We start from the raw sequence: 23,885 nt of genomic DNA, 5'->3' as shown, positions 1-23,885 counted from the left end.
CATGTCCAAAACCTGAATGTCCAATTAAGCAGTACTTTGAGTACTTGCCAGCAAAGACGAACACACTCTACCTGGTGTAGTCCACAGTCATATGCTGTCCTTGACACACCATTTTGTCCCTTTCTATACTAATGGTGAATTAGGACATGGCCATTAATCTGGTGTCACCTGTTTGATTTCTGTCACAGTCGCCCAGCAGCCCGCTGTATAGGATGAAGTCCGGGAACCGAGTGGCGACATTTATGATCTATGTGAGTTTCGCTCTGGGAGGGCTTCTTACTTAGTAGACAATTAAACTATTTTATTGTATGGGTTTTCATAGTGATCTCATATATTGATTTTATCTGGTACTGAACACAAAAATCTCTAGAAGTTCTGTAAACTTCAAGACAGCATGGGGGTGGGGAGCAGTGGTTAGGCATAGAATAAGGGAACACCAGACAGACATCTGTCCTCAGCTAGCTTTCAGTGTGATGTTATCGGGATGGAGAAAGCCAGGAGATCATGGGACTTGAACAACATGGGAAGAGGAATACAGTTGCCTCCCACCATAAGGTCCCAAAGCATGGTTGGTACACAAAACCATAGCCCCTCGGGGAGCCCATGGATTTGTAGGCAAATAAAAGAGAAAGAAGCAGTTTAGATTCTGAGAGGGGAGAGAGGCGAGATGTAACGTCAGTCAGTACCTGTGGTGTACAGTGGAGTCCTCACCCTTAAACAGTGAAGTGATCTATTGGCCTCCTCTCTAATCCCAAGCCTGGGCCAACAGGATTCAGTCCCAGCCCTTGTCAGCCTTATGGTTATCCTTCAGTCTATGAGGGCTTGCTTTCTCCTCCACAAACCTGCCATAATTCCAATCATCTGTCTCTTAGAAGAGACGTTTAAAAGCAGTCGTTTATTGGGGGAGATTTATTAACGTTCCTTGGTCTTTTGGCTAAGGTCAAGTAGAGATGAGGCTGTAGGCAGAAGGGTAAACATGCCAACTACAAAGGCTTTGAACAGCACTCCAAAATGCAGGCCTGGCTTTAGGAAGAACAGATGCCCCCTCAGCATGCTCTCCTCCCTGAGGGCTGGATCAGGTCTCCACAGCACAGCCAGGATGGGCACTCAGAGGCTGGCATTCAAAATCATCTCTATGTCAATGATGCCAATGTGTCTGCCAGCATCCCATCTGCATACCTCCTGGAGTAAGAGGATGTCATCTAGAAAGTGTCCTAGACAGTAGGTAAAAGTATTTGCCTTCCAAAGTATGAGGATCTTGTTTGATCCCCAGAACCTATGTAAAAATCTAGGCTCGGAGACCAGTGCTAGAGAGACAGACAGGTAGATCCACGGGGTGCAGGGGCCAACTAGCCTATTCCCCTGGGCAAGCTCCAGGCCAAAGAAAGACCTTGTCTCAAAAAACAAGGTGGACAGTGTCTGAGAATTAACACCTGAGGCTGGCTTTTGGTGTTTGCCTGCACACACACACACACACACACACACACACACACACACACACACAGGGGTGTTAGGGTATAACACCAAATTATTCCCCAGTGTTTTAGGGGAATAATTGCTATGATGAAACACCATAACCAAAGGCAACTTGAGGAGGAAAGGGTCTATTTGGCTTACACTTCCATATCATTGTTCATCATGGAGGAAGCCAGGACAGGAACTCACACAGGGCAGGAACCTGGAGGCAGGAGCTGATGCAGAGGCACAGAGAGGTGCTGCTTACTGGCCTGCTCCTCCTACTTGCTCAGCCTACTTTCTAATAGTATCCAGGACCACCATCCCAGGGATGGCTCCACCCACCATGGGGATGGCTCCGCCCACCATGGGGATGGCTCCACCCACCACGGGCTGACCCCTCCCCATCGATCATTGATTAAGAAAATGCCCTGCAGGCTTGCCTACAGCCCCATCTTATGGAGGCATTTTCTTAATCAAGGTTCCCGCCCCTCTAGTGACTTTAGCTTGTGTCAAATTGACATAAACTAGTCAGCACATTCAGCGTAAGTAACCTGGAAGGAGCCTGAGTGATCTGAGGACCATAGTGGGGCCGATGATAAACAGTTCCTGTGATTCCCACCCTTTCCTGATTGAGATTCTTAGACAGAAATAGTTTCAATCAAGAACATTCTAGGGGCAGGTGAGATGGCTCAGCAGTTAAGAGTGGCTTCTGCTCTGGAGAGAACCAGAGTTCTGTTCCCAGCACCTGCATTAGACAGCACGCAACTGCCTGTGGCTCCAGCTTGTTTTTGAACTCCAAGGGCACCTGCACACGTGCACACACACACACACACACACACACAGAGGCAAACACAAACTTTTATTGTGTATATGAATGTTTTGCCTGCATGTACATTTGTAAGTCTCATTCATACCTGATGCCCAAGGAGGACAGAGGAGGAATTTGGGTCCCATGGAACTGGAATACAAGCAATTGTGACCTGTCATGTGGGCGCTGGGAAACAAACACGGTCCCCAGCAAGAACAGGTGCTTCTAACCACCGAGCTGTCTCTCCAATCCCTGCACGTAATGTTTTAAAAGTAAATAAATATTTTTAAAAAGATTGAATCTACTTGTTATAGCCCTCCATCAAGATGGTAGCCAGAAGCAAAAGTAAGGGGGGGATCCAAAACTTCATCTTGTGGTGTGAAGCCCCACAATTCCTCCCGTAACCGACACAGGGGACCCCGGCTCACAGCCTGTGCAGAAGTGACCTCTAAGTTCATGAAACTTGACAGGGAAGGACAATCCGCAGCTGTCTTAACTCTGTCTTTTTCCTCTTTCATGGTAGCTGAGCTCTGTAGAAGCCGGAGGAGCCACGGCCTTCATCTATGGCAACTTCAGTGTGCCTGTGGTTAAGGTGAGCAGGGCCTGAGGTTAAGGTAAGCAGGGCCTGGCCCTAGAAGACGGGGTCGTGCTGATGTGTAATGGGGCAGAACGCACACCCTCTCCTTTAAGCAGATTCCTGGGGACACAGATAAAAACAGATCTTTCTTGAATTCCGAAGACAATCTCCCATTCCTGTCACAACATGTTCTAGTGGTTTTACTGGTTGTTTTATTTCCATGTCCATTTTACTTGTCACCATGGGTTCCTCAGAGGTAAGAACTCTGAGTCCCCTTCAGATTCTCCACAGTAACTAGTTCCTCACAGAGCTAAGATACTGAGGCTCAGAGCAAGGCCTCAGGCTCTATCTAGTCTACTGGCTGTGGTTAAAAGGGGTCTTAGGGAACAGATAAGAAAACAGTGCATGGACGGGGAACATAGGTTATAGGATCAGGACACAGAGGCTTGAGTCCTGACTTTGCTTCTTAGTTGCATGAGTTCAAAGTCTCAGTGGATGGAGGACCATGGTGCACTTGCAGCCAGTGGTGTATGTGGATATCTTTTCTACCCTGTGGGTCTTGTTGGGCATCCATCCACAGTGATCCTATGAGCTTGTGCTCACCGGGCTTTCAGCACTTAGTACATTGTCCTATTCTGCTGCCTTTCCTATCTCTCTTGAGCTCCCCAAGAGCAGAGCTGGGTGTGGTTTGTCTCCACAAGCCAGACCTGGAGCAGAGCAAGCTATGAGGCAGCGACCCTCATCTGAGAGCTAACTTGTGTCTTTCAATGCCTGCTTGCTCCAAACTGCACAGAAGGAAAAGAGTGTCCTTATTTGACGCCATAAATTCTGTGTCCTTTCTCACATGCATGCCTGGAGTCCAGGGTTCCGGGCTGACTGCCCTGTGCCCCTGGCCTGGGTCCTCTTGTTTTCAGAATGCTGCACTGTTTTGGTGGAACCTGCACAGGAGTGGAGAGGGGGATGGTGACACACTTCATGCGGGCTGTCCCGTGCTGGTGGGAGACAAGTGGGGTAAGGCCTGGCTTTGTGGGGGAGAGAATGGGGTGAGGGGTCATAGAAAAGTGAAATGGGAGTGGGTGGAGACTGGCAGAGCCTCACTTCTGAAAGCTTCGTGGTACTGCCCAGGACCAGTCATGCGGACAGAGTAGAATCAGAGGCCCAGCACACTGGAGCCTATGATGAGCAAACAGCCTGTGCCAGAGCAAGCGTCCGCAAGGGTTTACTGGTCTGAGCAAGAGGCTTCATTTCTGAAAACAGAGGAGAGGAACGAGCACCGGAGTTCCTTCCCTCCCTCTGCATCAAGGCAAACACTGCTGCTTCCATTTAGCTCTGACCCAAGAGAGTGGTTAGACAAGAAGCCAGACCGGCAGAGGATGGGTGGACTTGTTCCTGGTGGATGGACATGAGTCTGGGCATTTGTGTCCAAGAGCTCCTCACTCTGAAGCTAGAAAGGCGAGTGGGAAGCAGCTGTCATGGCGACAGGGACACCTGGGGAAACAACCTCTTTCTTCCCTGTCACCCAGTAGTGGCTTCAATTTCAGTGAATGACTGAAGGCCACGAGTGTGAAACCCAGTTCTCCGTTAGCAAGATCTGCGAGGACTTCCTGGAGGCCTATATACTTGCTATGCCAGAAGCAGCACATTGTGCACAGTCAGTCAGGAATAGATTAGACAAAGGAACAGCACTTCAGGTCCCACCATAGAGAATGTAATCTTTAAAAAATAAACATGATGCCCTATTTACCAGCCATAGGCGTTTAGGCTGGGCTCCCATGCCCTGCGAGCCAGTGCACGGCCCTGTGGCCATCTCCCTCCTGAGCCCCCCTCCCTCCCTGATCTCCTCCAGTGGCCAACAAGTGGGTACACGAGTACGGACAGGAGTTCCGAAGACCCTGCAGCACCAACCCTGAAGACTGAAACACTGGCAGATGGCAGCTTGTCAGGGAAGCCAGGAGCCAAAGCCATGGGCAGAGAGGAGACCCTCCCGAAGCAAGGCCTCCAGCAAGGCTGATAACAGCCTCAGGGACTCAAGGATAGGTCTTTACCAGGAACCCTCCCCCAAATTTGCATCTGTTTCTACTCCAGCTGTGAGACTTAGAGTAGAACAGATGATACAAAGAGGCCTAAGAGGTTTCTAGGGTTCAGACATCCTCGGGAATAAAAGAAATGAGCTCAGTATAGAAACTCATTGTTTAGAATGTGCAAATGCCTGGGTTCAGTTCACTAACACTGAACACAGATATACACACACACACAGAGATACACACCCATTCACCCACATACACCCATACACAATGACATGCATACACACATATACACATACACATATACACAGGCACGCACACACACATGCATGCATAAGTATACACACACACACACTTACTCTCTCTCTCTGCAAACAATCTATGGGTTGCTTTCTGCTGCTGCTCCAGGAGGAGAGTCTGATCCAGAGGTGTCCATCCCCATCACCAGTGGGGATATTGTGTAATGACTTTTTTTAAGTGGAAAACAATCGTCTTTTCTTTTTTTGTGATGGTTTTTATTGTCATTAAAATGCTTTAAAATCACCTCTTCTAACAGCGACTATTCTTCCATGATGTTAAGGGAAAAAACCCAGAGTAGTGCTTTTGATTATGTTCCTGTGCCCCAGCCCCAGTCTCCGTTTGGTCACCTTGTTCTAGACTTGTGACATTGTTCCTCAGAGTCTCCCACCTCTAAGGCCTCCCCATTTGCTGTCCTCCAGGTCCTCAGAGGAGCTTTCCCCATTCTACACAAGGTCCCTTTAGAGAGGCTTTCCCTGACTACCTCCTTCTAACTCGATGGATTCACCATACTTCTTTGCCTTTTTTAATTTGGGCCACGTGCTCTTCTCCATGCCCCCTGTGTTTTGTTTGTTTGTTTTGGTTTTGTGGATACACACACACACACACATATGTATGTATGTATGTATGTGTGTGTATATATATATATATATATATATATATATATATATATATATATATAGTCACTGTCTTCAGACACAGCAGAAGTGGGTATTGGACCCAATTAAAGATGGATGGTTGTGAGTCACCATGTGGTTGCTGGGAATTGAACTCAGGACCTCTGGAAGAGCAGGCAGTGCTCTTAACCACTGAGCCATCTCTCCACCCCTCGCCTCCTGTTCTATTCATGACTCTGTTAGAGCCACACCTTCATGCAGCTCCACACTTGCCAGGGTGCTTGACTGGATTCAATCCCCACTGGGGCTGGTCTGAAATAGGCAGGCAAAAGCAGAAGTTTTATAGGCGAAGCCTGAGGAGTCCTTCCTGCTGTAGGCCAAGGAGCAGCAGTGATGTAGATGGTAGTGTCTGGGTGTTTGTGCCAAGCAGATACTGAGGCTGCTTGGCTTGGGTTCCTCCCCAGAGACATGGGTGTGCTTTGCTCCGAAGCCACCAGTGGAAGGAATGAGGAATCAGACGCTCTTCCTCACATCTCTTCCCTTCCTTCTTCAGCGCTCTGCTGACCTAGCTCCCCATGCTCAGCTTTCTGAGCTCTCTCACTTCTGGTGGAGACTCTGAGGTTCTGATGCTCTGCTTCCTTGAATGTGTCCTGTATTGATTCTGAGTGTGCCCAGATTCAGGACAGCCCAAATGACTGTCACCTCCACACCCTGCCTCCGCTGCCGACTACAGTGAGACTGCCTATTCTTCTCTGAGCTCCGGCTTCTCAGAGTTAGTTCCTGGTTAGACTGAGCGAATCAGAGCAATGGCGGACTCTGCGAAGCTTACTCAGGTGGTTCTAAACCATGGGCCAGTGAGATGACTCAGCAGGTGGAGTGCTTTCTGTGCAACTCTGACAACCTTGGCCACCTGTCTAGTAAGAAAGAAGCTGCACTGACCAATGAGAGCGACTTCTGTCACCAGGCCTGTCTTATACTGTTCTACTGCTATATTAAGACACCATGTCTAAGGCAACTTACAGAAGAAAGTTTGTCTAGGGTTTGTAGTTTCAGGGGTTAAGGTCATGACCATCATGGCCGGGAGCATGTCAGAAGGCAGACATGACACTCCAGCAGTAGCTGAGGGCTCACATCTTAAGACTCAACCATGAGGCAGACAGAGAATCTTAGAATGGGAAAGTCTTTTAAAACCTCAAGCCAGCCCTCAGTGACACACCTTCTTCAACAAGGTCACACCTCCTCATCCTTCCTAAACAGTTCCACTAACTGGAATCAAGTATTCAAACATATAAGCCTGGGGGGGCCATTCTCGTCCAAACCGCCACAAGGCTTATCTTCTGTACAGTCATTTCCGCCCATCTCTCAGGTGTGGCTCTGAGTAGTCAGGTGTATGCTGGCCTGGGAGTTGGAGCCTTGATCCAGGACATGCAGCTGTGCAGCCTTAGGCAAATCACTTCCGGGTCAGAGCTGCTTTCTCACCTGCCAGAGTCACTGCCAAACTGCCTGCTTTCCTGTTCTCAGAGGTGTGGGGTCTTTCAGATTTTAAATGGTGTCTGTTATTCTCCACTTTGGCTCCTCAGAAGGTGACATCTCCTCTGACCACCAGGAAGACCCTTTCTTACCCCTAGTTAATGGATTAGGTCACCTACCTTGGGAGATGCCAGCTAGTTGGCTAATATCAGGCTCCAATGTTATGCCTGGCCACAGGCTTGGGTTTTCTAGCAAACTGTGGGAAGAGGAAGCCAGCTCAAGGAACAAGGGTTCTTCAGGACTTGGCATAACTTGCTGAGCCCTGGACCCAGGCTCAGCATATTAGACTCTGCTTGCTGGTGCAGTACCTGGCTGGACAAAACTACAGTTGCTCCAAGTCTACAAATACAAATACCTACAAGGGAGGAGAAGCCCTGGACTTCCTCTGCTGCCGTCTTAAATATGTGTGTGTGTGTGTGTGGGTGTCTTTTTTGAGACAAGATTTCTGTGTGTGGCCCTAGCTGTCCTGGACTCACTCTGTAGACCAGACTAGCCTCAAACTCAGAAATCCACCTGCCTTTGCTTCAAGAATGCTGGGATTAAAGGCCTGTGCCACCACCATCTAGCGATTTTAAGCTCTTAATGCTTAACTTTTTACATTTTATTTTTTATCTTTATTTTATTTATTTATTTGTTTATGTATGTATGTATGTATGTATGTATGTATGTATGTATGTATGTATGTTAGTATGTGCACATGCATGTGGATGGTTGCAGAAGCCACGAAAGGGCATTGAATCCCCTGGAGTTGGAGTTACAGTTGGTTATGAACACCCTAATGTGATTGCTAGAAACTGAACCCAGGTTCTGTGCAAGAGTAGCCTGTGCTCTTTACCACGGAGCCATCTCTCCAGCTGTTTCTCCTTTCTTACTGCTTTGAGCTTCGAACCTCCACTTGTCAGCAGGCCTCTCAATCTCCCGACTTCTCTTCCTGAACACAGCGTGTCTTGTTTACTCCAGCTCCAAAAGACCAACACAGTTGCTTTCTCACGTTGTTTTGACCCTGTCTAATTTGGCACATCCTTTTTACCTAGCTCACAGATGGCTTTTTCTTTTGAGATTATGATATAATTACATCATTTTTCCTGTCCCTTTTCTCCTTCCAAACCCCTCTTCTCTTTCAAAATCATGGCCTATTTTTTCATTAATTGTTGTACATGCAATATAACCCACTCAGTTTATATAATATTACTTGTTTGTATGTTTTCGGGGCTGACTATTTGGTAATGGATAACCAATTGGTGTGCTCCTCCCTGGGGGAGGTTCTATTTCTCCCTTAGCATTCCTTAGTTGCCTGTGGTCATATAGGGTGGAGTCCTCATGGTCTTTTTGCCATTTACTTTTGCTTGTCTGATTTACGTCACTCTTGTTTAGCTCATGTTTAGGCAGTCATGATGGGGGCAGTTTACAGGTCTAGCTTCTGACATGACTAGGAGACACAATCTCACAGCAAACTCCCTGGTTCTCTGGCTCTTACAATCTTTCTGTCCCCTCTTCTGCAATGTTCCTTGAGCCCTTTTTGCAATAATTATGTTGTAGATTGGGCCCTTGGGACTGATTCTACAACTCTGTGTTTTGATTGGTTGTGGTTTTCTGTAATGGTCTCTGTTGCAAGGAGACGTTTTCTTGGCGAGGAGTGAGAAATGCACTTTGTGTGGGTATAAGGATATATATTAGAATGTAGTTGGGGATAATGCTGTTCCAGTAAGATGGTGTGGCCAGGGAAGATCACTGGAGAAGGACCCCCTCCCCGGCAGTGGTGGTTGGAGATTCTCCTCCAAAATCCATGACTTTCCTAGCCCTGGGTCATTGGCTACATTCCTAGTTCTGGGCATAATTTCCCTCCTGTTGAGCATGACTTAAGTCTACTTAGAGAGCTTTTGGATATCAAGTATGTGTGTCACTACTGCACTCTTACGGTTATAGTGCCAAGCTGGTGTGGCTCATAGGCGCCATAGCTGGGTAGGGCCATTGGTTGCTTTGGAAGCTTGTATGACACCTGGTGCCGTGTAAGCCAGTCATCAGGGAGGGGGCATTCAGGTCAGTTCCAGCTCAGGGGTCTCTGGGCCCTGGCTCTGAAATGCATGGTATCTGCAACAATAGACACTCTGGTGGGCAACCAAAGGCAACAGTAATTGCCTGTGTGTTCTGGGAGTCTCTTGACCAACTCTAACCAACAACTCAGAAGAGGATTTCTCATGCCTGGTGTTGGGATTTTTATTAGGTGATCTTTGGCTCTTGGAGGGAATGTTGTCAGTGCAGAAGAGTTCATTTAAACTATATAGGTATATTTATATAGACCTATGGTTAGGTGTATTTGTATTAGTTATGTATGGTTACTATTACTGTGATAAATCACCACAACCAAAGCAACTTGGGGAGGAAAAGGTTTATTCAGTTACACTTCCACATCACAGTTTATCATCAAAGGAAGTCCAGACAAGAACTCAAAAATGGCAGGAATCTGGAGGCAGAAGCTGACACAGAGGCCACAGAGGGTGCTGCTTACTGGCTTGCTCAGCCATATCAGGGGTAAGACCACCCACAATGGGCTGAGCCCTCTCCTATCAATCAATCAAGCTATTTCAAGAAAATGTCCTACAGCCAGATCCTAAATATTTTCTCGAGTTTTCTCTTTTCAGATAACTCTAACTGTATCTAGCTGACATAAAACCAGCCAGCTCAAATTATATGTTTTTTTGTTGCTTGCTTTGTACATGGTTAATTCCTTATGATTCTCTTGGATAACCTGTTGTTTTGCCCTACAGCTATCTCTTACTGACAGACACACCTTAGTCTGGGGTCCACTGACCCTTCTACACAGGTTACTAAAGTGACTTTACTTTGGGGGTGGGGGAGACAATTGTCTTGTGCCTGGTTTCTTATATGGATGCTGGACTTGCAACTAGAAGCCATGAATGCTCACCCTAGTTATGGGTGTGGGCAAGCCATTTCCCATCTCTGAACTTTAGTCACCTCACCTTTAAATTGGATAGAACTCCTACACTTGATGGCCACATACAACACATTCATTCCCAATGCACAGTCCCCAACGAAGCTCAAGCAACACTTCGTTCATCCTCAGCCTCCATCCACCAGGCACAGGTCTCATTCCTTTGGTGACCTGCTCTTCTGGGCTGATGGTCCTCTGAGCAAAACAACTGCCATCTTCATTTCAGCTCTGCTTGCTTGCAAATGATCCTCACAGCTGGGCTTGTTGACTGATGTCCCCTCATAGGAAGAGGTAGGAAGAGTCACTGGACCCTCACCTGGTACCATCCATCGTCCATGCTTGGTGAAGACTATCCAGGCTAGGTGTTTTGGGGTCCCCCACGCTATGTAAGTTAGCCCAAAAAACTCTATAGTTCCCCTGGGAGAACTTTGGTAGAATTAAATTTTGGTTTGTCACTGGGACCTTGTGGGATGTGAAAGCTGCATTGTCCCACTCCCAAATAATTTCTGCCAGGGGTCCTTTGTATTCCTTAGGAGGCAAAATGCTGTAGAAACCAGTTGAGTTTGAGCCTGACAGTGTCACTTCTGAACCATATAAATGTCTCCATACCCATAAAATGAAAAGAACAGCGACTATCCTACAGGTTCTTCTGGGGATTCAATGTCAAGTAACTTTGATGATGCTCAAAATTGGTAATCATGGCTTTACCTGGTGAACAGAACCACAGTGATCATGCTGCCCCCTGCAGGCAACAGGACATGCAGCGGAAAGGCAATCCTAAAAGATGGGTTGCAGCAATCATAGTACACAGAAGGTGGGCCCTTCTCTTCTCTGCTAGAGTGCCTGTGCTCTATCTGGTCAGAGTGAACATGTAATCTTCAGCTTCTCCAGCATGAGTGGACCTGAAAATGCAGATCACTTCTGACTCAACAAGAACGAAGTAAGGACAAAACCTGCATCAAAACTCCAGGTGAGGCTGGCACCTCGGGGACCAAGTCTGCCTTTTGCCAGTCACAGAGCTTTGTCAGCTAACCTACTCTGTCATATATGGTCCTCCACACCGGTGGGGCAGGTGTTTACTACAGTGTACAGATGAGGAAACTAAAGTCCTTAAAGTAGGCATGTAGACTGTAACCTTGGGCCAGGGGAGTGGTAGCAGGAAATCAGCAAGGCTAAGGCAGTAATTTAGATAAGAGATGAGATCTGGGTCTGGGAGTAGTGGGGGTGGGAAAGAAGGGCATAAAGGAGATGCAGGGCATGGCAGCAAACTGAGTATAGAAAGGGACATTCCAGTTGTAGTCTGGACAGCTGACACCTGCTTATTCATACCTCATACTGAGCTGGAACCAGCACTCAAGAGCAACTTTCAAAGAGGTCAAAATGAAGTGGCTTCTGGTGCCCTGGGAGAGACCTGCAGGACAGATGGGCACATACATCTAGAGTTCAGGAGATGACTTGGGCTGTTGGTTGAGTGTTGGCATAGAAGCCATGAGTAAAGGAAAACACAGGGCAGACTGTCCACTTGGCCAGCTGAAGAAATGGGACAGGAAGACATCTGGCCATCTCAGGATGAGATCTGAGGAAGATACTGATAGGCTGTGGAAAGAGCCTTCTCTCTCTCCCCTCCCTGACAATCCTCTGAGTAACACAGCAGTGTCTATAAATCTACCCCCAAGCGTCATTAGGGTTGCTTATAGGAACACAGTGATGATGTACTTGCAGGAGCACGGGCTACTAGCCAGTGGCTCCAGACACTGACAGACTATGGAGAAAGGGGCTTCTGGGGTCTGGCAGCAACTAAATCTAATAAACTCTTCCTAGCCAGATCAGCAAAGTAACAACAGCTCCTCAGACGAATAAAGGTTGGGAGATATTTATTTTCTTTAAACAAGATCATAAATAACAAAGAAACAAAGTCGGTCCCAGACTCTGGACCGTGCAGCAGGACAGGGGTAGGAAGTTGTTGGGTGAAAAAAACGGAAGAGGGCTACACATCACCTAAGACAGTCACAGAAAGATGGGCTTCAGGAGGCTGACCCCTCCTCCACCGTGGGCAGCAGTGTGCTGCGGCAGCTGGATGAGGGCAAAGACTGGGGATGCTTGTCCGTGGTGTTTCTACGTAGTGACATGGAAACCACAAGTGGGTCAAGAAGCTGTGGGTCTAGAAGAGGCAAGCGGGCACTTGGCACACCTCCAGGAACCAACTATGAAAATGGTTAAATTCAATCATTAAAAACAATTCCACAGAACCTAGCCTGTGGTTTTGTGCATGGGCTGTGTTTAACCTGGGTTGCTCTGTGGCAGATGAGGGCCCATGAGACCCTTGGAGCAGCCTAGCCTCAGCCCAGGGCAGGTGCCCAGACATGTGGGAGCGGGACAGTGGGCTCACCCAGATGGGAAGCCATGTGCTTGGACTGCCTGGACCTGGCTTACAGGCTGGTTTCTTGGGATACTTGCTATCCACTACCTCTCCCTGAATCCTGGTTACTCTGGATCTTCCAGATTTGGAACAGTTAAGAATAGGATAAAGGTACCTGACTGGTGTTTTATTTGAAAGGGAAAAATAAGGGCCAGTGTGTGCATTGCCCATCCCATGAGGTAGGGCAGGATCATGCCAAGAACATCCTCAAGGAATGGAGATCCCTGAGCCTGGGGGTACACTGCTGGATGCCAGGAACAGGGCCAGGGAGCAGCTCTAGAGGCTTCATCCTAGGCAAAGCAGAGAGCACAGGAGGGGAGAGGAAGAGCTGTGGACCCCAGACTGCACAGGTCACCATTGGACAAGGGCCCTGGAGAACAATGCTTTCAATGGTATACAGGAAAGGGTTTGTACATCTGGGATGCCCTCTACAGGAGCTGGTGTCACATGGCTGGGCGGGATGGTGAGGAGGAGACAGCGGCATCACAGTGGCCTCTGGTGCGATGTATTTACAACAGAGCTCAACGTAGAGGGAGGAGCAGACAGCAGGTCACTAACAGCCAGGGAACACACTGCCAAGGGTAGAAAGGGGGACTGTTAGAAATGTAACCACCACAAGCTTTTCTCTAGCTTGCTCCTTTCTCTAGGGAGCACCCCCCAATGACCACCAATGTCCCATCTCCTCACAGCCCCACATGGGGCTAGACAGGGTGCTGTCCTCAGTGTCCTGAGTGTCCTCAGGTTCACGACTAAGACACCAAATGGGTAGAAGCCCCCAAACACTTTATTGAGAAATTAAGTCTTCATTATTGATTCCTCGAGTCCATGGACAGTCAGTTAACAGACAGGAACGGGCAGCAGGACCCACCTCTTTCCTGGTTCACTGTGCCAGGTCCCTGTCAGGTCTGATGCCCACCACTCCTGTCACTGCCAGCTCCCATGACCTGGCAATCAGCTGTCTAAGGCAAAAGGCATTTCTTCTTCAAACTTTCTGTGGAAGGGTACAGGTTCCACCAAAGCCTCATCAAACTCTGAGAAGAGGCGAACAGGAGTGACACCTCATGTGATACCATGTGACACATGGGCTGAGAAGCAAGGGCCTCCTCCAGGGCAGGACAGATGCTTGTGAGGTGACCTAGAACCACCTAGTGTGGTTAGCATGTCTCCTTCAACATAAAACCTAACTTGTCTCCCTAATATGAGGAGCTTCCTGGGATGAGGGCTGTCTCCCTCTCCCTCTAGGTAAGCCATGTTTCACTTTTGCATCCCTTGATAAATGGTACCATCTGGAAATGATTCTGGTTGGCAGAATCATGTTTAGGAGATGTTTCTGGAAGATAGTGGACAGAGGCCAGGGTGCTGCTATGGCACATAGGACACCCTGTGACCACAACAAAGAATCATCTCCCCTACATGTCAGCAGTGCAGGGACCAGAATCCCTGATCTAGACTGTTCCACGACCTCCACGTCTCTGCTCAGCAGAGGCAGAACAGAACTTTCTGGCAAAGGCTGATTCCCATTACAGTCTCCTCAGAGAGCAGACACCTCAGTGCAGGAGATAAGGTATGACTCAATCACAGCTCAACAAGATCTAACTGGACCAGAGTCCACATACAACCACGAAAACGCACACCAGTTTGGTGACCTAGATCAGGCAGGACTAAGGCAGAGATATTCACCCCCTCCCCAAGAGTCTCGAGTTTTAAGGTGGGCCAGCGGGCTAGACTCATATACTTGTGTACTTACCACTGGAATCCTCCGATGGGCTCTGCAAACCTGTGCCGGATCAGGAAAGTGGCAACAGCTTCAGCTACCTGGAAAAGAGGCATTTCAGGCCCTGTGAAAGTGGGTGCTGGGGCTCAGCACTGGAAGCCCTGTGGGCATCTGCTGGAAGGTTCTATGGAGGCTCACTGGTGTCCTCATGAGTGCTACTATGTGGGTAGTACTGTGAGTGGCTTAAGAGCAAAAGGACCTGGACCAGGGACTCCTTGTAAGGGGCTCCAGAAAGCTGAAGAGGAACAAGGTAAGCAGGAGGAGTTGCAGAGGGAAGTAAGCCTTCTGGAGACAGCCCACCACTCTGCATGGTTGTGACTAGTGTATCCTAGAGAGGCACAGCCCCAGAGACTTTGTCCCAGGAGTGCTTCTTGCTGCTGCTGTGCCTTCCCATGTTTGTCATGGCCGTACTCCTCATTTTTCTGACATGGTGTGATTGGGCAAAGAAAGATGCTTTCTGCCTATCGTCTGTTACGGTTGGTTACTGGGTACTAGCCTACCCTATTAGGCAAATTACCTACAGATCAACATGAAGATGAACATTTATGAAATTATGCTTTTTACATGAATTGGTGACTTATGGGAATGATTTTACAGAATTCTTGATTCAAATAATTTTAAGAAGCTAAGATAGTTGATAGAAAGTATAAAGTTAAAATAAAAAAATAGAATGTGTCTCCTCCTGCAAAATAGCAAAGGCTACATAGGTTGGAAAAGGACTCCAGTGAGCTTTCATACATTACAAGCACATACATTGCACCAGGATGAAAAATAGGCTTGGAATAAATGAATGATCAAGGAAAACATTCATTCTAGGTTAGGTCCAGGAATGAGGCCACGGGTCTCAGTGTGCACCATGATAGTAAGGTCATGAACAAGGAGTGTTGACCTATGACATAAGAGACCATTGCTTGTTACAGTTATAATGAACTTGTAGACTAAAAGACAGATAAGTGTTTCGTTAGTTATGAGTAGGAAAACATGTAATCAACAATTCTGCTCTACCTCCCACTTCTGTGCGGCAAGTGAACTGGTAAGGCCGACTGAGCCCAAACCCCGTGAAACTCAGAACTGAGTACAGTAGGTGTGGGGCCAGCTCCTTGCCAAACTCCACCTGCTCTGGAACAAGTAACCATGACACCCCACTGAGAGGACCATGACAATCAGTCTCCTAGCATGAAAATCTGAAGTTCTCCATGCTAGTGAGGAATCTAGACAGGCCCTGAGTGTTCAGCCAGTGAGCTTCCCTTCCTGGGCATTCCTTCCCACATTGGTATTTAATCCCTGGTTCACCCTGAGTAAGGTGTATGCATTTATATTTGCCATCAAATAAAGCAGTTTGGACAAGCAAGGATCGTCTCTTTATCAAGGATCACTGTGTGGGGAGGGCCATCCTCATAAAGAGCAGAGCTTAAATCTGGAGAGGGCCTTCTCTCTCCAAGCCCCTCTGTATTCTCAGCACTCACTTGGAACCAAATTGGGTTCTGCTCTTGTCCTAGGCTCTACATTCCCCTTCCTGCCTGGTGAGTGGATGCCCTGAGGGGACGTGTAGACTGGGAACCCCAGTTCTCAACTCTCAGGTTCACAGGTGACTTGGAACTGCAGAAATCATCCAGACTCCGCTGTTGCCCACCCAGGGAAACATGGACTGAGGACTCCCATTATGGACCCAATTCTGCCACTCCTGAGCAGTGTGCTGGCACCCCTGGCATCCCAGTGGCAAGGCAGACACACAGCCCAACAATTGTGTAACAATTTTATCTGCTTTACAATGAGGTTAATTTTTCTTTTTACATAGAGAACTTTGACTTAGGGGCAGAAAAAGGCTAAGAGAAAAAGTTGTTAGAGCTTGCATGCTGGAGCTTTGCTCTATCTACCAACTGTGTGTGTGTGTGTATGTGTGTATGTGTGTATGTGTGTATGTATGTATGTATGTATGTATGTGTATATGTATGTGTGTGTGTATATGTGTATATATGTGTGTGTGTGTGCACGCACATGTAAAATGGTTAGAGCTTGCTCACTGGAGCTTTCCTCTATCCACCAAATGTGTATATATATGTAAGGTGGTATGTATGTATGTGTGTATGTGTGTGTGTATATATGTAAGGTGGTATGTATGTATGTGTGTATGTATGTATATATATGTAAGGTGGTATGTATGTATGTGTGTGTGTGTACATATGTAAGGTGGTATGTATGTATGTGTGTGTGTGTGTACATATGTAAGATGGTGTGTATGTATGTGTGTGTGTATATATGTAAGGTGGTATGTATGTATGTGTGAAGTTGTTGAAGCTTACTTATTGGAACCTGCTTTGCTTCAACCACTAAGTCTGTGTGTGTTCAGTGTGTGAATTTTCTCTGTTTCTTTCTCATGGCACCCAAGGAGTTTAAAAAATTTAGAATTCCTCACAGTCACAGAGAGTACTGGCCCCAGATAATTAAGTTTTACTCCCACCAGCACTACTAGTGCTGGCCTCATACACTTCCTGCCGCCATCAGCAGAGGCCTCCATCAGCTGCTATCAGCACTGGCTGCCATCGCCAACTCCACCCAGCTCCTCAGTTTACCTTGTGGTGTGGGAGCTGGCCTTCAGCAATGTTTACTTCCAGAAAGCTTACAAGCTCTACTAATCTGAGTGTAAATGGAATTTAGGGTACAGTTTGGTTTTAGGGGTAGCAAAGATCTTAGCCACAGGGCTGTGGGACAAAATAAAGGGTACCAGCAGTTCTTCAGAACAGACAGAAAGTCAAGGCTACAGGCACTTACCAGGAAGGGGTTGGAGAGCTGGCAGATTGCAGATAAACACCATGACACAGGCTTCTCCTGCTTTAAGTGGAACCCACATTCCTCCCACTTGTCCTCTTATGTCACCAGGTACCAGACTTACCTTGTCAGGAGCGTCCTCATGGACTGCGTGGCCACACTGGGGTAAGACCTGCATCTGGAACTTCCCTGGAGAGGAAACAAGCAGGCAACCTCAGGGACAAAATCTCTGTACCTCACAGGACACTGGGCAGCCCAGGAGGACCGTCCCCAGGACAATCTGACTAGTATAACTGGACCCCTGTTCTGTTCCCTTCACGGTTCACTTTGCCTCTGTACTTTCCTTCCTACTTGGTGTAAGTTTACTTTGGGCAGAAAACTCAGCCCCTGTGCTCATAGGATTCAGTCCAGTGGGAGAGTAAAACATAACACTTATGTCGATGTAGTCCCAAGGATAAAAGCGGTCACATAAAAATGTGGCAAAAGATCTTGATGAGTCAGCAAGCATCCAGGCAGGCTTCTGCACAGACAGAATAGCCCACTCAAAGGAGAGATGGCTTGAAATGGCAATTACCCATAGAAATAAAAGAAGCCTGGCATGATGCTGATGTGAGTGGCTAGCAATGGGGCTGCACTGGAAAAGCAGGGGTGGCCATATGTGGAGCTCTGTAAGCTATGTTAAGAATAGTGAAATGGATGATTACAAAAGGCAGAAGACGAGTATTTAACAATGTACCAGGCACTGTAAGATGTGCTTTCTCACACTGTCTTACAGAACACTGCAAGCTTACAACTTACAGTAATTTTGGGGGTGGGGCTATCTGGGATAGAAACTAGGGCCCCAAGCCTGGTACTCAGACACTACCAGTGAGTTACACTCCGGACTCTAATATGACAATTATTAAAAGTGAGCAACAAATGGGCACGTAGCCGCCCCAGTGTGTGTTGGTCCAAAGTTTGGTATAAGAGTGTGCAGAGCTGAGCTGGGCTACAGCATGAGCAGCAGGACATGCCTGGCACCCGAGGACTGTGTTAATGCTAACTCCTGGGGCGGGGAAGGTGTGAGGGGTGTCTTACTCTCTGAGCACAGTTTTCCCACTTAAATGCAGGAGAGTTGGAGCAGAGCTTGTGGCGCTGATGCAAGCGCAGTAGCAGCTCTCCTGCAGCAGAGCTCGTGACTTCAGTGTACTATTCCACCACTGTTAAAGCTGATTCTACAATCACACGGGGTAAGGAAACTAGCTCTGATTAGGGCGACGTCCTGTCCAAGGCTGTGGCCATACTATTCATTAAGCCTATTAATGTCCGTCCTCCTGCACAAGGCTGCCTCTCCTTCAGATCTCTTATATTATTAACTCATGATTCTAACATAGGGCAAAAAATGGGTGGTCCTGCTACCCCCACAGCTGCACGGCCCTCATGTCTGCATTGTGTGTGGTGATCATGACCCCACACCTCGTGACCCTTGAGGCTGGCACCAATGCTCATTCCACCCGTGAATAGCATTCCAGCTGATACAGATTCCTGGGAAAGCAGTGTCTAAAACTCACCACACCCTGAAGCTCTCCCCTCCCTCCTCACCATGTCTTCTAACAGACTTTTTTTTTGGTACCTATATTTTTTCTTCTTAAACTCTGAACATAAAAAAACACTCAGAGAATGATGCCTGTTCCCAGTGTGAAGACACCTATGTAAAACTTAATAATTTCCAGATGAGTCACGTCATCTTAATCTATCAGGGATCACAACTAATATAATAACTCTTACTTTTAGTTGGGGAAAAAAAGACAATCACTCTCCAAAAAAAGGGAAAATACCTTGGGAGGCAGAGGCAGGCAGGAGGATCTCTGAGTTTGAGGCCAACCTGGTCTACATAGTGAGTTCTGGGATAGCCACAGATACCCTGCCCGGGGTGGGGACAAAACAACAACAACAACCCCCCCAAACAAAACAAAACAAAAGGGAAGGGAAGATGCCCACCTACAGTCACCAGGGCTGGAGGGAGGCTCTAGCACTCAGGCTTCCTCCCTCCCTCTAAGTCACCACCTCAGCACACCCATTTTCCTGTGAGTGCCCATTTCCTTGCCTTCAGAAAAGGATCCATGGGCACAATTTCTGGATGACTTACCCTGCATCTGGCCTATGGTCAGGTCTTTATCCAATCTGTCAACACCTAGAACAAAACAGTAGAGTCTGTGAGTAGCTCCCTGGAAAAAGCCTTGTGGAATAAGCTTCTCTGAGTACTGAGTAAGGCTGCTACAGAACTATAAAGACCACTGCACTCTCAGTCAGATGGAGACAGTTCTCTGACTCCCATATTCTCAACAGATGAAAAATTTTGGGTTGAGGTTTCTGGGTAATCATGTTCATTTTTTTTTTTAGATTTATTTCATTTATGTATGAGTATTTTGCCTACATGTATATATGTGTACCACATAAGCGCCTGACATGTGAAGGTCAGAATCATGCTTATTCACAGATGTTTATATGAAAACATCATTTTACTGTCTCAATTCTCACAGTATTCAGAATGCTCTAGGAGTCGGGTTCGCCCGGGTACTCAGGGCAGGTCAACACCATGCAGCACTGGAAGTGTTCATACTTATTAGGTTTAGGCTGCACGGGGAGTGGGGTGGAGAAGGTTAGAAGGGGGTTTCTCCACTTTAGAAGTCATGCCCATTTTAGTTAGTATTAATAGTTGTGATGAGGTCACGTCTAGATGACAGTATACTCACACTTCTATGGACTCACTGTCCTACAATTCATGGGGAAGCCATAACCCCCAGTGTATTTGAAGAAGGGGTCTACAAAAAGTAAAATGAGGTTGTAGGAGTGGGGGGGTCTATGACACAATAATGAGATTATTGTCCTTGTAAAAGATCCCAGGAAACTGTCTTGCTTTCTCTTAGCCATGTGAAAGCATAGAAGGTCTGTGAACCAGGAAGAAACCAAGAACTTAATCCAAGCCATACTTCCAGCCCCAGACTGTGAGAAAAATAGGTTTCAGTTCTTTAAGACACCCAATCTATTTGAGTATTTCCAATATTTCATGATTTCAGCCAAGGAAACAGACACACACACACACACACACACACACACACCACTTACCAGCCAAGAGCAGCAGTTTAGGAATAGGACAGCTAAGAAAGAGATTGGACAAGCCCCGGAACCAGCCGTCCCAGTACTTTTCTGTTTTTGCCAGCTCAATTCTCCAGGTGTATGGATGATCCTTCTTGGTCTGTAGGAATGAAAGACAGGTGGGTCTGAGGGCCAGCCTTGGGGAGCAGGACAAAGAGCAGGTCTGTGGTGAGGAAGGGGATGGGCCCTGTTCAGAACCAACTACAGCCCAGACACTCAGTGCACATTTAGCCCTACTCACAGCACTGCAAGCTGCTCAATTTCTACTGCTGGATAACCTGAAGCTTTCTTTTTCACTCCTATTTGCTTTCTTCTAGCTTTCATAAGCCTCCTACCTCAACCTCCCAAATGGCCAGTACTACAAACAAGGTCTGACATAACCACTGGTAACTCTGGGTAAATTTAGGAAGCAAATAATTAATCAGCCAAGATGGAACTTTTCTTTCAGTGAGTAAAAGGACAAATCAGCAAGAGCCATAAAGACAACAATGTAGTAAAACAAAAAACCCCTATACACACACACACACACATGCACACGCACACACACACGTGCACACACACACACGCACACATATACACGCACATACACACACACACACACACACATGAATGCATACGCACGCACATGCACGTACAAAACCAACCTAAGTGAAGGAAACAGCAGAGACTGGTCCTTCAATCAGAGAAATGTGGTAGACATCTTCAAGAGAACAACCTCATTTGTGAGTACAAGACTGTTTTCTCATTTTTGGGTTGATGATGATGACCAGGAACAGTCATTCTAAAGGTGATGTGACAAATACATCTACATCTGTTTTCTCCTGACAACTGGGTAGTGAATGGTGCACAATGTGCTATCAAATATTGGGTGAACTAGTTGGGCGGTGGTGGTGCACACCTTTAATCACAGCACTTGGGAGGCAGATGCAGGCAGATCAGAGTTTGAGGCCAGCCTGGTCTACAAAGCAAGTTCCAGGACAGCCAGGCTACACAGAGAAACCCTGTCTTGAAAAAACAAAAACAAGACCAAACAAACAAAAATGTAGGTGGACTACTAAGTAAGTCCCATACTTGCCTGCATCATGGAACTAGGTCAGATACAATTGAAACAATGACAGGATGGTGCACCAACTGCAACAAGAAATCTAGATGTGGACCAGACAATGCTGTCTGCTCAAGATGTGAGTGACTAAGATGTCCACAGCACCCAAAGTCACTCACAGTCAGTGGAATCCTAAATGGTATTCTTTTTGATGATATTTTAATGATCCTAAAATTGTCTAAGATTATATACAATTCTGAATATCCAACCTATGTTGCAAAAGAGGAAGAAAACTGGAGAACTCATTCTTGACTTCAAAACAGTATAATCTGTACTAATTAAAAGTTTGGGACTTAGAGATATACAGCTCAGTGGCACAGGTTTAGCATGTTGAGGCTTTATGAACCACAAAACCAAGAAAGTTTACAGTGTCATTAAAGATAGACAAAGGAAACAGAGATCCTAGAAGTGGACACTGAGATACACAATCAAACGACATCTGCTAAGGGCATCAAGAGTACTGGTGGGGGCACAAGGCCTGAGATAACACAACACAGTTATCACAGTGATCACAGTTCTGAGATAGACACGTGCAGTCATGTGCATAGAACGCAGACACAGCTAGGCAGTAAGAATGAAAAGATGCCCAACAGCGTAGGCAATACGGAAGCATGAGCTTGGTGTGACAGAATCTGCTTGAAGTCCAAACATTCTGGTGCTGAAACCAAGGAGAGCTGCCAGTGTGAGGCCAGCATGGACTAAATAGTAACACTCTTGTCTTAAAAAACCAAACCAGAACCTTCCTCAATGAGATGCTACTTCACAGCCATCAAGACGGCTACAGTTAGAACAGCAGTATGGGAACTATATGGAGAAACCAGAAGCCTCATTCCCTCAGCTCTCCATAGTGGAAAAAGTTCTATAGAAAAATCTATATATTCATCATTTGATGAACATATTAAACATTTTCAGACATATAAATAAGGAAAACACTGATGTATGAAGTATGCAGCAACATGGATGAACCTTGAAAAGTCTGACCTACAGTAAAGAAGCCAGTCCCAAAAGACCACACACCCCATAATTCCATTTCTATGTACTCTTCAGAGTAAGCACATCTACAGACCAAAAGTAGATTAGTGTCTCGGCTAGGAGAGCTGAGGAGAAACGGGAAGTAGCTACTTACGGCATACAACAAAGAGGGAGGACCTCTTCATTGGGGTGGAGGTTGGGGGGGAGAGCAGGAGGGAATGAGCTGGGCCTCAGCGTGCTTGTGAGTGCTCCCTCTGACCTACATGCCTGGCCCTTTTTGCTTTCCTTGCTCTTGTAAGTTTTAAGACAGGTGTCACCCAACCTCCAAACTTATTTTGAACTCCAGGCAGGCCTTGGATTTGTGATCCCTCTGCCTCAGACTCCCATGTCCAATTTCTGAATTAAGGTGCTACTATGCTGCAGTATAAGAGAAGAATCTCCCTTCACCTTACAGGGTGTTTCGAGGCCCAGAAACATGAGGCATTATTTATATATTTGTAAATTCTAGAGAAATATAAAATATTCTAATCAATGATCTTAAGAACGGCAGAAAGATCCTCATTAAATAAAAAATACTTTAAAAAGATGTCCTCTTCCTGCTAACAGCAGCATCCCCAAAGGCAAGGGCGTATGTGTTAACTCCAATATTACCTGGCATTAAGAAGTTGCTTACAATACGCCCTAGGAAGTCACTAACACACCTCACAAAACTCACACATCACCAGCCTCAAACAGATTGCTCCACCAGAACCCCTACTTACACAGACATGAACCAAACATAGTTTGTTTGCTTGGGTAATGATTTCTATTAAATTAGAAGGCAACAGGAGGCATCACTGACAGTCAGGCATCCACAGCAACTTTAAAAGTGGTTTAATCATTAGGACTTGATATGAGAAACTTCTAGAAGTGTTACACTGCACCATATCATTGTAAGTCCACAATGTAGATGGACTGACAGACACTGAGGTCAGAAAGCTTGTTCCAAGACACAAGCCTTGAAAGAGCTAGACAGTTATAGGATATAGGTACAAAATGAGATTTTTTTTTTCCCTTAAAAGAAAGCAGAGGAATAAAGGTCAGGTGTGAGAAGAGCCTGGAGAGGGAGTCTGAGGGGAACACAGAGTAAGTTTCTCACTCTAACTGCTGAATCCTGCATTAGTGACCCTTCTCTTACCGTGAGGTCTCTGCCTACTAACATATCTAATTTGACAAAAATAACAATGCTATCTCGGCTTCCCCTTCTCCCCACATCCTTCCCAGGATGAGACCTTCACTCACTTCCATGTCGTCTTCCTTTTTCCTCTTGTTAACTGACTCACTTCCTTCCTCATCTTCTTCTTCTTCCTCTATGATTCCTTCTACTATGGATTTGGAACCTTCTGGACTTGTAATTCCTTCACACCTGGATTGAAAAAAAAAACCTTTCATGAATGGCTTATCAATG

General features: G+C 46.6%; 2 protein-coding genes across 2 annotated transcripts in view; one reads left to right on the top strand and one right to left on the bottom strand.

Moving 5' to 3' along the window:
- Positions 1-5,173, top strand: part of P4ha3 (prolyl 4-hydroxylase subunit alpha 3) — a 33,178-nt gene extending 28,005 nt beyond the window's left edge. The window contains exons 10-13 of the mRNA XM_028770610.1: positions 189-251; positions 2,790-2,858; positions 3,758-3,854; positions 4,690-5,173. Coding sequence (XP_028626443.1) covers positions 189-251; positions 2,790-2,858; positions 3,758-3,854; positions 4,690-4,760 — 300 coding nt within the window. The 3' untranslated portion in view covers positions 4,761-5,173. The remainder of the gene's footprint in view (positions 1-188; positions 252-2,789; positions 2,859-3,757; positions 3,855-4,689) is intronic.
- Positions 5,174-12,115: 6,942 nt separating this feature from the next.
- Positions 12,116-23,885, bottom strand: part of Ppme1 (protein phosphatase methylesterase 1) — a 47,378-nt gene continuing 35,608 nt past the window's right edge. The window contains exons 9-14 of the mRNA XM_028770722.1: positions 23,720-23,843; positions 20,335-20,464; positions 19,355-19,399; positions 17,351-17,415; positions 14,431-14,498; positions 12,116-13,255 (exon numbers count right to left, since the gene is read on the bottom strand). Of these exons, the coding sequence (XP_028626555.1) occupies positions 13,237-13,255; positions 14,431-14,498; positions 17,351-17,415; positions 19,355-19,399; positions 20,335-20,464; positions 23,720-23,843 (451 nt within the window). The 3' untranslated portion in view covers positions 12,116-13,236. The remainder of the gene's footprint in view (positions 13,256-14,430; positions 14,499-17,350; positions 17,416-19,354; positions 19,400-20,334; positions 20,465-23,719; positions 23,844-23,885) is intronic.

This window comes from Grammomys surdaster, unplaced genomic scaffold (genome assembly GCF_004785775.1).
Source record: "Grammomys surdaster isolate TR1022 unplaced genomic scaffold, NIH_TR_1.0 203, whole genome shotgun sequence".
NCBI lineage: Eukaryota > Metazoa > Chordata > Mammalia > Rodentia > Muridae > Grammomys > Grammomys surdaster.
This window is presented reverse-complemented; position numbering and strand designations above follow the sequence as displayed.